At 40.4% G+C, this 11,742-nt stretch overlaps 3 protein-coding genes across 3 annotated transcripts; all 3 read right to left on the bottom strand.

Annotated features, from left to right (window-relative positions):
• Positions 1-305: 305 nt before the first annotated feature.
• Positions 306-5,085, bottom strand: LOC133724398 (4-alpha-glucanotransferase, chloroplastic/amyloplastic). The gene is made up of 15 exons (XM_062151114.1): positions 4,526-5,085; positions 4,285-4,373; positions 4,113-4,173; positions 3,651-3,729; positions 3,144-3,280; positions 2,871-3,029; positions 2,720-2,796; positions 2,487-2,626; positions 2,362-2,393; positions 2,172-2,246; positions 1,722-1,794; positions 1,538-1,626; positions 1,274-1,318; positions 1,025-1,177; positions 306-633 (listed from the first exon to the last, which is right to left on the bottom strand). Exons 1-15 carry the CDS (start codon positions 4,940-4,942, stop codon positions 529-531), a joined length of 1,731 nt encoding a protein of 576 aa, XP_062007098.1. The 5' UTR covers positions 4,943-5,085; the 3' UTR covers positions 306-528.
• Positions 5,086-7,241: 2,156 nt separating this feature from the next.
• On the bottom strand, positions 7,242-8,326 carry LOC133709059 (stress enhanced protein 2, chloroplastic). Its single transcript, XM_062134696.1, has 2 exons — positions 7,920-8,326; positions 7,242-7,770 (listed from the first exon to the last, which is right to left on the bottom strand). Exons 1-2 carry the CDS (start codon positions 8,235-8,237, stop codon positions 7,501-7,503), a joined length of 588 nt encoding a protein of 195 aa, XP_061990680.1. The 5' UTR covers positions 8,238-8,326; the 3' UTR covers positions 7,242-7,500.
• An 889-nt stretch (positions 8,327-9,215) lies between these two features.
• Positions 9,216-10,278, bottom strand: LOC133708970 (protein MIZU-KUSSEI 1). Its single transcript, XM_062134597.1, has one exon. The coding sequence runs from the start codon at positions 10,143-10,145 to the stop codon at positions 9,381-9,383; it is 765 nt and encodes a 254-aa protein (XP_061990581.1). The 5' UTR covers positions 10,146-10,278; the 3' UTR covers positions 9,216-9,380.
• Positions 10,279-11,742: the final 1,464 nt, after the last annotated feature.

Raw genomic sequence — 11,742 nt, 5'->3', positions numbered from 1 at the left:
AATACACACTCATTTTTTCTTTTACAAATCACACCCTCCTCCATACCGTTTATTCGAAAGTTAGGAAGGCGGGTGTGGTATGTAAACAAAAGAGTGTCAATTTCAATTTACCAAATATATACGACCCTTTCTTAAATGGACCCTATCGCGGACGAATCAAAAAATGGTTTTCACTCTCAATTAAAAATGAAATTTCTAAAAAAAATTATATAGAACAATTTTTGATAAATAAGATTCATACTATCCTTCTTATTATTAATCGCCTAGAATTTGAACAGAAACTAAATCCATTTGATAGAAAAACATGCGCAAAGCAAATGGATTGCACTGGAATTATTGATCAAAATCTGTATTAGATTGTATTACAACAAAGTTGATTGCCTACTATGCACAAAGTCTAGATGGGAGCATTGTGGAATTATTGATCAAAATCTGTATTGTATTACAACAAAGTTGATTGCCCACCATGCAATTGGTTTATGACCACTTATTAAAGGGGGAAAAAAAAAAGTACTCAGCATCAATAATCTACACGCGCCCATACATCGACAGTATGTCCTTCAGTTGCAAAGCTTCTGTCTCCAAGCTATCAAAGCTCACAGAACTAGGCATCCTCCAACCCCAATTTCCAAACTGTGCAAAGAAAGAAAGATATCAGCGCATGTTTTATCTTTTAAGTTAGGTTGCATGTTCTACAATATGCCGGAGAAAAAACAAAAGGAAGTACAATCTCAAGTAACAAAAATTCTACATGTTTCTAGTCTTTGGCCAAGACCCAGGAGCATAGCGGCTTGTATTTTATAATCTTCTGCCTAAACATTCAGATTATAGGGTAAGGATGTGAGCACCCCAACCATGCCAAGACTACCATTATGCCTAATTACATATATATTTTCACCTGCAATTAGCCCTAATAAACATTGTGCCACAGACACCAGAGACAAGCTAGAACCATTCTACTACCCACACTGCATAGGCCAAAAAAGAGGAGAAATCTGTATCTGAGTATGAAGTTGTCATTTACCTGTGTTGCAGGAATATTCATCCTGGCAGAACTTCCTAACCTAAGAATATCTTGCATAGGCATGATTGCAGTTTGGGCGACAGAAGATAACGCAACCTTTATCATTGCCCATGAGATACCTTCTTCTTCATTAATTGAAAGATATTTCAGAACCTGATATAGCAATAAAAATTGAACAGAGACACAAAAACAAGGTTAATCTTGTTTGTCATCTAATGGGAAATTACATATGAAAAACAAAGAACTCACATTGGACTTCTCTTCTTGGGGTAAAACATCCCACCAACCTCGAATCTGTCATGTATACAAATTAACCATTAACAAGCTTCATTCAAAATCTGAAAGGGATCAAATTTTTTCAATGTCAATATCATGGAATCGGAACAACAACTAGGTGTTCAGAAGTGTAAATATAGGATCTGGACCTATATAATTTTTTTTAGCAAAAAGCAATGGAACAAAGGTCTGAATTGACAAGCCCACTGAAAGAAGCTGATAAGTTGGTGAACTTACCGTGTCATTATCATGAGTTCCAGTGTAAACAACTTGATTGCGCTCATGATTATGAGGTAAATGAGGATTAGCAGCATCACTTCCAAAACCTAACCAGCATTTACAGATCAGGGCTAGAACACTATATCATTTATACTTGAGGTTATTTCTCAAAGCTTTAAATAAAGTCGCAAGAAGTCGTTACCAAATTGAAGTACGGCCATTCCAGGTGCCCCAATGGACTTCCTGAGCTGAATTACGTCCTCAGTGATGACACCCTGTCATAATGCAACAGTAGGGATATAATGACGTATCAACTAAAACCAATCAGAGGCATTTATCATGTCTTCACTATGGCCATCAATTACTTAAAATAACAAACATCTGAATCCACACAGATTATTGAGGTCCAGGGATTGAAGACAGTCTATATGTTGAAACTTAACATTACCTCTCATTATTATAATTTACTAATACAGCACAAGAACAGTGGAAGTAGAAAAACACTTGTTATTTCTACCATATCAATGATGCATGTTATATACCAAAATATTAATCAGCCAAACTTTTTACATCTATTTTGCAACACATTTTGCCTTTTCTCTTTGATTTCCTTTGGGTGGGAGGGGAAAGAGCAAATTCAGCTAAAACATACCAAATCTTCAGCTATTATGTTGGTCTTCCCAACTGCTCTGAATATGGCATCAAAAAAGGATTTTCCAGGTCCTGCCTAAAGTCACGGGAAAAAAAAAAAAAAAAACAAAAGGTTTCAGATTTGATGACAAGGACACATAAAAGAAAGAAACAGAGCTGCAACTATATTTCATAAACTATTGAAACCTGACCTTCCATTTTCCAACCATTGCAACTTTTGCTTCTGTACACACAGACACAAACAATATGTTAGCTTGATGCCAATACACATACTATAGAAGAAAAGATTGTATGACATCTGATTATAACTTCGCACCGGAAGGAACAGCCCAGAAGCCGGCAAGCCCTCTGAAGTGGTCTATTCTGAATTCATCATATATGTTTTGTGCTCTTCGTATGCGGCGTATCCACCATGAAAATCCATCTTTCTCCATCACTTTCCAATCATATAGGGGGCTTCAAGAAAACAATAACATTTATTAGCAACGTCAGTGATATAGAAACCAACCATAAAACATATTTGAAGCATTTTGTATGAGCCTTTGAAACCTGCCCCATAGCTGACCAGTTTCACTGAAGGCATCAGGGGGAACACCACTAACTAGAAGAGGATAACCTTTTCTGTTCTGCAAGAGTAGTTGATCAGTAATTGGCATCAACAGCATGCTTTTGATGCAAGTCCAAACATTAAAGTACTTACCAGCATAAAATGTTTTCTATTGGCCCAAACATCTGCACTATGATATCCTACATAAATGGGCATGTCTCCCATGATACTGATCCCCTTTAACTGTGCATACTTGCGAACTCTCTGCCACTGCCTTTGGAACAAAAATTGTTCGGCGATGAATACATTTATCTGCACAAATAAAAGTATGAGATAAAATGGGGAAATTAGGGGCCCCTAGCATCAACTGTATATACCATAAGAAACTATAAATTTATAAGTAACAGCCAGTCACCCAGATCTCACAAAATGCTCTTTGCTCTGATAAATGTCTTCTAAGGCTGCAAGATGACGATCTTTCAAGGGTTCAGGCCACTCGTACCAGCTAAAAGCATCTAAACTGCTGTCAATTGCAGCAAAAAAAGCTGCATCTTCAAGCCAGCCTGCAACATTGTGAAAAAAGAATCACATACGGATGAAGGTGCAAATGCACACACTAGCACGCCACATCACACTTGAACGGTACTTTTAGCACATCAGGAGAATTCAGGACACCAAGTTGAAATTAATAAAAGACAGCATCACTTTAATAAGATAAAGAGACATGCATGACTGTAGTGTGTTCACGCAGGTGTTGTTAATGTACACATGTATGTCTACATACATAAGTTCATCCAAAAAAGACTCCAAAGCACTTGAACTATAGTTACAAAATAACATCATTTCTCTAAAACATGGTCAAATTCAAACATTGAGACGTTAGTATAAATATCTGATATAATTATCAGTGCACAAATAATATTAAAATCTCACATGATATATCAGGGTGTCTGCGGAAATCTTCAAGCTGCCTTTTAAGATCACCTTCACTCATAATAAGCCTCTCTGCAGCCTGAAAAAACACTAAACTAAGAAACTTTTTGGTTCATTATAATAAATGAAAGTAGATCAGGTTATTACTTGTTAATAATTAATGCATTATGGAGAATCATTCAACTATCCTAAGAAGTTAATTGAAAGGACCTCAATGAATAATAGAGGGGAAAAAAGAAAAAAAAAAATCTCAAACACGCTACTTTGAGAAACTCCAAAAGAAATATGTTGGTGAATACTCAATGGATAATATTGCTAGGCAACACTTCTAGTTGTAGCATGGCAAGCATTTAACCAAGATTTTAAACATAGCTCAAATTTCACTATCCATTTTCTGTACTTTTCAACTTCATGATTAGTTAGCCAACCCTTATATTTGGAAACACTACTCTAACAGTTTACCTTAGTTATCAAAGGATCTTTCATGTCAGCAACGGCTGCGTAATTCACACGCTCCGCATCACTGCATGAATCAGTGGCACAATAACAAACAAGAGGGTCAGAGACATACTGGTATAGGAAAACCATATAAAAACTAAAGACGATGACAAATGCATAAAAACAAGTCCCTCACACTGGATTCGGAAGCTCTTCCTTTGTCAACAATCCATCCTTCACAAGCTCATCAAGAGATATCAACAAAGTGTTTCCGCAATTCGCATCCTAAAACAAAAACAAAAAAGCCACCATCCACAGTGATCACCATACATAGAAATTGCAAAACACAATCAGCACAACACTGTACACTACAATCATCACAGTCACATTTAATCACTCAAATTGTGATTTGAAAAAGTTGAGAAAATCCTCAGTACCTGTCCGGAGTACGGTGATCCTTCCTCATTGGCCTTCCGGCCGGGAGGAACGAGCGGGAGGACCTGCCAGAGCGAGAATCCGGCGTCGTGAAGCCAGTCGATGAAGCGAAAGGCCTCCTCTCCGAGATCGCCAATGCCGTAAGGTCCCTTAAACGACGTCGGATGGAGGAAGACGCCGGCTCTTCTGCGGTCGGTCGGATCCGGCTGGGGGAAGACCTCGCCGTAGTCGAGAGGCAAGTCCTCGCCGACAGCGTAAGCGGAGGAGGTCAAAACGGCGGCGTGTTTCATTCGGAAGAGTGGGATTCTGGTCCTACTGGGATGGAATTGAGCGGAGGAGAAGAGGATTGAGGAGTTGGAGGAGGAGAGCTTGGGAGAGAGAGTGGAGGGGAGGAGTGAGAGAGAAATAGCAACGGCCATTAGAGAGAGAGAGAGAGAGTTGCAGAGAGGAAGATGAAGATGAAGATGATGATGGAAGAGAGAGAGAGAAGAATTGGGAATTGGAGGCTTTTTACATGTGAAAAATCACGAGGGAATCGTCGAGAGAAATTGACGAGTTTGCAGGCTTTCCCGGGAGTTTGTATGAAGGAATCTCTCAAGTGCCACGTGTTGTGTGGGTCGAGTATACAGGATTTGACATGACCTGTGAGAACGAGTCGATCAACAAAAACAAAAGACAGAAAATTACCAAATTACCCCTAAACTCCACGTAAATACAAACACACTGCATGAGACTAGGTTCACTTTGGTTCAATTGCGACTTCCTCTCTTGACTCTTAGTCTCTCATGTCTCAATAACTGAAACCCACAAAAGAAGAAACTTGAGCAAAATTGCGACGTCCAGTCTCTCATCTCTCAAACCTCAACGCTCAAAGTCTCAAATCCATAAACCCGATCAAAATTGCTACATACTGACATTGTTCCCAACTCTCTTCGCCGACCCCAAAATTGAAACCCCCATTCTCGACCTCTCTCAATCTCTGAAATCCCTCACTCTCTTCAAACTCGTCCTCAAACTAATTGAAGCCTCCAAATTGTCATAGATTCAACAGCTACAAAATGCAAGTAGAATAGATTGTTTAGGAACCGAAAATTGGCAAAAACCGAACCGATTAGAATCTGTTTGGTTCTACTATGGTTCCATAAACTTTTAACCTGAAAAGCAAACAGATTATAGGACATATGTTTCGGTTTCGGTTCCTTAGTATTTATACAGGATGAGAACCAATCTCAGGCCTACTTTAGGAGGTAATTTTTTTTTTTTTTTGGAATAAGGTTTGGAGCGGCTGCCCTCAAGCCTTAATTAATGAAACCTCAGAATGCATGGGGGGACATAGTGCCTATACCCCATATTACAATAAGCATCATGAAAACATCTTGAAATAATAACAAAAGTCTCAACTAAAACAATGTATTCTAACAAGCACCAACTAGCATTCGCTTTACAATTGCGGTGACATACCAAAAAGATAACGTACTCTATTTCGAAGAAGCATCATTACAAAGAGCACAGCTTTCCCACTATGTTGTCACAAGGATGTAAATCTTAACTCTTATAAAAATATGTCTAATGAGAATGACACACACTTATACGTCTCTCTTATATTTTGTCTATCTATTCTGTCTTTATTATTCTCTAGTTTATAATATGTTACAGCACGCCTTGCTCTATTTCCTCACTTTACAGAATTTGATATTGGTTCTCAAGTTTAAGTTTTTCGTTTGAAATTATTCTTTTAATAAGAAAGGAGCGTCCGCTATCTGTTTGAAGTTTTGTTTTCAAGTTAACTAAATTGTATTTTGCAGTTTTTCTTTAAATCATTTTTTGTTCAAAAAAAGTACAGTTTTCACCTCTAAATTTTATAGTGTGAGAGGCGACGTCCAGCGGCAGATTTGAAACGTGAAACTGGTTCCTTGGAAACTCGATTGAGTCATCTCTTGTTGGCTTGTCCCACTCATGGCATGTTCGTTAGGGGGTGAGGTAATTGCTGATGGTAGACCAAAGCATTTCAGGGGACACTCTTACTAGGTAGTCCTCATTCAGCGAGCGACGACGGCACTGTGAGGTTTGGGTGCTGCGGCAACATGGTGGTTTGCCATGGCTTGATTGGGTGCCTAGAGAGGATTTGGGGGCCCAAAGGAATATCAGTAGGCTTTAATTCTTGGGACTATGATGGAGCTGTCTGTGCTTGTTGCTTGGGTTCGAATTGGAGACTTATTTTGGCCTCTCTCTTTTGCTGCATTTTAGAATTGGACTCTTGATTCTTGGTTATTTGGCTACTTTTTTCTATTTGACATATTATATTGCGTGGAGTATGCATGGTTGGTCATACTACTGGTATCACTCTTTTCGACGTATATATATATTTGAGTGGAATTTGCATGGTCGATCATATTATTGATAACTTTTTACATAGCCCGGATTACATGTGGTGTTTAATTCGATGCGCACTTGCATCAAGTTATGTCCATACTAGGTTTATTTTCGATGCCTTATTGCATCTCGTATTATTTTCATTATTTTTTATTTTGATGCAATTTTTACATCTATCAGTTGTAATCGTTACTATTCATAAAATTGTTGTACGTCTTTACTCAGAGATACAATGATGCTAAGATATAGGAATATGAAATATGTGATAAAATATATGAGTACAAAATACGAGATAAGATATATATATATATGGCAAATTCTTAAAGAAGAGGACAGTAATTTATGAAAAAAAAAAACTAAATACTTTTGATCAAGTGGGATATATGACATTGGCTTGGTAAATGTATATTTTCAAACGCTATAGCTACAAAATTACAATAAGTAGAGATCATTTAACTACAATACAATCTCGGTGATAGTAAGTCTAGAGAGGATGATGAACTCGGTATTCATCCCCCCATCCATATGCATCCAAACTTTCTCAACATACCGTATAACATTCACTACTATCTAACTTTGTAAACAGGGAACTTGTCCTTAACTTTCAGACGTCGTCAGACCAATCAGTAATCTCGGTCTCGTAGAACAAGCCGTCGACGATCTGATCAATCAGCGAATCTATAAACGAGTTACATCCCAGAGTGAAGATCCGACCCACTCGGGTTCGAGCACTGGATATCCAAGCAGCAACCACAGCACAGGTCACCGCAGCCAAACCAACCCCCGCCGCTTCCGCTATCCCTTCCTTCCCTACTTTCCCGAACAACGAGTTCCCGGTCACCACCTCCATCGTCACCGTCGCCGCAAACACCACCTGCACATTCCAAACATATATATCATATAACAAGTGTCAAACTCTGATCGGTTGAATTTCAGAAGCACTTGAAAAGTTGAAAGTGATTTTGAGGAAAAATAAGCGCTTTTTGACCTATCTCAAACAAACCCTAAGCAAGTCTCTCTTACCATAGCCAGACGACCGGAGACGATCTCGAAATCCTGGCTCTTTTTGGAGCTGTCGATGTAGTCCGACAGAGTTGCGAAAAACGACATCGCTTCATCGCCTACAGCTCTACCATCTTTGCTTGTTTTCATTACACTGACGAGATCCGAGCCATACGATCTCAGAGTGCATAGCCGAGGCTGAAGCACGATCTTTGCGTTCTTCGTCAGTTTCGGAACTGGAACCTGAGCCGGAGGGAGAGGCTGATCTCCTCCGCTGCGAACCGCCGGAGTCTGGAACCTCCTCAGCTCGCAGCGAATCCCGCGCGCCGCCGTGGCCATAGAGAGGAAATGAAGCGAAGAAGAACAAGGAGAGGGATTCCGAGAATGTTGGGTTTAAGAGGATGGGATTGGTGTTGGTGGTGGTCTGTGAAACCACGTCTTTTGTATTGTTTGTGGAGGTGGAGATGATGGAAGTGTAGGGTCGATCACAGTGGTTACGTGGTGGCTGTTTGGCTCGTTAACGTCGTTTTCAGGAAAGATGGGACTACTTGGGCTGATGGACTCGTCGGTATATTAAGCTGTGAGAATGGAAGGACTTGTCGTTTTGCCTGAAAAGTCGTTGGAAAAGAACATCTTACAGTACGAGGAAATTGGCCATGCTTGATTTTTTGGTGTACAGGAAGAGTCACACCCACCACAATAACCCTACATATGGTCAATGAGGGTTGGCTTAGGCGTTAGGGCATTGCCATGGCCGGTGGCTTGCCTATGACCCTGGTCGCAATGCATTTTCCACTTTTCATGTGCAAAGTGTGTTTGGGTGTAGTCTGACCATTTTCAATGTGACACTGCTTATGTTAGAGACTTTTTCTTGATCGTAATTTAGACGTAAAACAAAACAACTGCATGAATACACAGAAACCGGCCAATAGCATAAGTATATTGATTTGTCTCTACCCCTCGAAAACTCAAACAAGCGTGTATGATCATTATCTTTAATTAGGTGTTACTATGAAGAAGTTCGAGAGTAGAGATTATATACTTTAATTAATGAAGTCAAGTCAAAGGATGGTTTCTTTGTAAGGCAATATCTTGGGGTCATAATACCAATCGAAGTCAAACTTGGACACCCATTTGTAGCTCATTGGAATGTATTGCATTGATACTTTTGGCCTGCAGTTAGGAGCCGTCTTTCTATGCCTCATGTCACTACATATAGGACATCCTTGTTGATCATAATCAACTCTTTTCGGTATGTGAACGCATTCTTTATAGACATGGAGCTAAGTCAGGTAACTTCAATGAATGTGATCGATGTTCATCTACAACTTCACAGAAAAGGCAATCAAATATGAAAAAAGAAATACACATATTTCTTAAGGAATAGAATGATCACACCCTTCTCCATGACATCAACACTTCTTTCTACCCTAATTCTTATGCATGCCAACAATTCTATCCCTGCTTCCCTTCCCTAGTGTGTCAAATCCTTACAAAGAAAATACTGAGCTCAGGCCCATTATTCCCTTCCGGGCTCAACATATACAACGTTTCGGAATCCTTCGAACCTACAACCCGCTCGAAGAGGGCCCGCATGTACGCCATCTCGCCATCCGGGCCCTCAACGTCTGACTTCCCGGGCAACACGCCCGCTCCCATAGTCACAGCCTTGAGCAGCTCCATGACATTCAAGTCCTCCTCCGTGGCCTCCCTCTTAACCGCATAACCCGTCTTCTTCCCATTGCAAAACATAGTCCAGACAGGCTCGTCCATGAGCTTCGTCTTGTCTTTTTCACCTCTCTTCTCGCACTCGAGAGCGATCCTCACCATCCCTGAGCTCATCTCCTTCTGCAGCACGTTGGTTTGCATGGCTAGCTCGACAATGAAGCTGGGGAGAGTCTTAGAGCTTTCCTGTATTGACAGGCTCACCCGGCCCTTCCGGTACCCGAACAGCGTGCCGCTGACTCTGACACCGGAAGTAACGGTGCGGTTGGAATCGAGCTTGCCGCCGGGGAGGGACGGCATTTTGCATGCTGTGGGTGTGATGATGGGAAAGGATCGGATGACGGATCTGAAGACGCGGAAGACTTTGGTTTTGTTTTTCTTTTTAATGGAGGGCTGGAGGAGGCTCGAGTGTGTGCTGGGATTGGGAAGTGGCGGCGCCGGTGGTACGTTGGTTGTCTGGGTGGAGGAGGATGCTGACGGACGGTCCTGTTCTTCTGATACAGATTTTGTTGGCTCCCCCATTAATGGCGTTGGTGATCCAGGAATGGGAGAGTGCCATGAGAGAGAGGAGTGAGACAGAGAAGAGCGAGAGAGACCGGGATCAGAGAGAAGGCTGGGTCCGATTGTAAAGTTTGTTATCGGATTTGTGGCATCGATTAGTTTCCTAACCTTAGATTGCGGTTTGTGATCTTATCTACCTATTTTCCTTGTTGGTGTATATATATAGCATGGGTTTTTTTTCTTTTAGGAGAGTTTCATTCTATTTTAACTTCTGCATGCAAAACCACGTGGTGTGGTGTGTTGGTCGAACGGCCTAGTCTGGAACCCCCAGGTCTAGCGTTCGAATCCCAGCTCCATCCCGTGGCCAGCAGATTTGAGGGATTCTTTGGATTCGTGCGTCTGCGGTGCAGTGGATTAGTCTGGCTTTGCCTAGCTTTCGCCGCAATGTCAGGCATGCGTGTGTGAGTTACTAACAGCTAACTACCTGATCAAAAAAAAACTTCTGCATGCAAATTACTACGTTCATAGAACATCCAAAGGTGAATAAACGAAATAAGCACAACATCCAAAGGTGAATAAACGAAATAAGCACAAAGAGCATTTCACAAAGCCAATTACAATAATAGATCAGAAAAACAAAAGTTACAAAATATTAGCAAAAGAATTAGAGGAACTCTTGCGATAGCAAAAGCTTGTACTCGAGTAAAACTATAAGAATGATGCTAAAAACTATATGGTTTCGAGTAATTAGTTGATTTCCACACACAAATGTTTTTTTAATGAAACTAACAAATGAACAACTTTGATTATTGGAAGTGTTTTTTATTAAACCGTTTGGTATCTACGACGTCCATTATGGCGTTTAAAATATTCAATTAGGATGAAAACCTCTATATTTCTAATTAAGAATTTAGGTTATGGCGATTGATGATGACGTTTGAAGGATAGAGGCTTCAAGGAGGCATTATAAGTAAGAAACCCTAATGTCTATTAGGTAGCTCTTGTTGCTACTAAGAGAAAGTTCTAATGAGGAATCAATTGATTTGTTTAAGTTCTTATGGTCAAGATTGGTTTGCCAGGAGCTGTGTGTTCACTATTTGTTTAAGTCCACTTCACCGATTGCTCGCTGGTTCTTTGGAGCTCTGACGTCCGCTTTGTTTGGCTTGTCTCTTTAAATGGGGTTTTCCCGTTACCGCGCATAAATCCAATGAATACGGTAGTGCATCAAGGGTCTGCACGGTCTTCGGCGCGCTATCTGTCCCTTTGATCCCTCTGCGGATCATTTCTTTTTTTCTTCTGTTTTGGTTACTGTGTTTGTATCAGAGGATTTTTTTATGGTTTAGAGATTTGGGTTATGGAAATCTTTCGATGGGTTCTGTGCTGCTGTTCTTGCACGGGATTGTTTTGGTTGGACTACGTCATCTCTCTCCTGGTAGATTTGTACCGTGGTTGAAGCTTGTAGGGCTGTTGGGCTTGTTTGTTTTTGTTTGTTGGGTTTATTTCTTTTGGCTCGTTTTGGGTCTTTTGCTTGTAATGTAGTTCTTGTTGAAAAAAATTCTTCCATCGCCAAAAAAAAAAAAGAAAAAAATTGGTTTGCCAGGAGGAATCAATTGATTCC

This window comes from Rosa rugosa, chromosome 1 (genome assembly GCF_958449725.1).
Source record: "Rosa rugosa chromosome 1, drRosRugo1.1, whole genome shotgun sequence".
NCBI classification, from domain to species: Eukaryota; Viridiplantae; Streptophyta; class Magnoliopsida; order Rosales; family Rosaceae; genus Rosa; species Rosa rugosa.
This window is presented reverse-complemented; position numbering and strand designations above follow the sequence as displayed.

Coding starts and splice junctions, on each gene's coding strand:
- LOC133724398 (XM_062151114.1), bottom strand. CDS start 4,942: ATGGCCGTTGCTATTTCTCTCTCACTCCTCCCCTCCACTCTCTCTCCC. Junction 1,319..1,537: donor GAACTCATGATAATGACACG/GTAAGTTCACCA, acceptor TATACATGACAG/ATTCGAGGTTGGTGGGATGT. Junction 634..1,024: donor TGAATATTCCTGCAACACAG/GTAAATGACAAC, acceptor TTCTTTGCACAG/TTTGGAAATTGGGGTTGGAG.
- LOC133709059 (XM_062134696.1), bottom strand. CDS start 8,237: ATGGCCACGGCGGCGCGCGGGATTCGCTGCGAGCTGAGGAGGTTCCAG. Junction 7,771..7,919: donor TCTCCGGTCGTCTGGCTATG/GTAAGAGAGACT, acceptor TGGAATGTGCAG/GTGGTGTTTGCGGCGACGGT.
- LOC133708970 (XM_062134597.1), bottom strand. CDS start 10,145: ATGGGGGAGCCAACAAAATCTGTATCAGAAGAACAGGACCGTCCGTCA.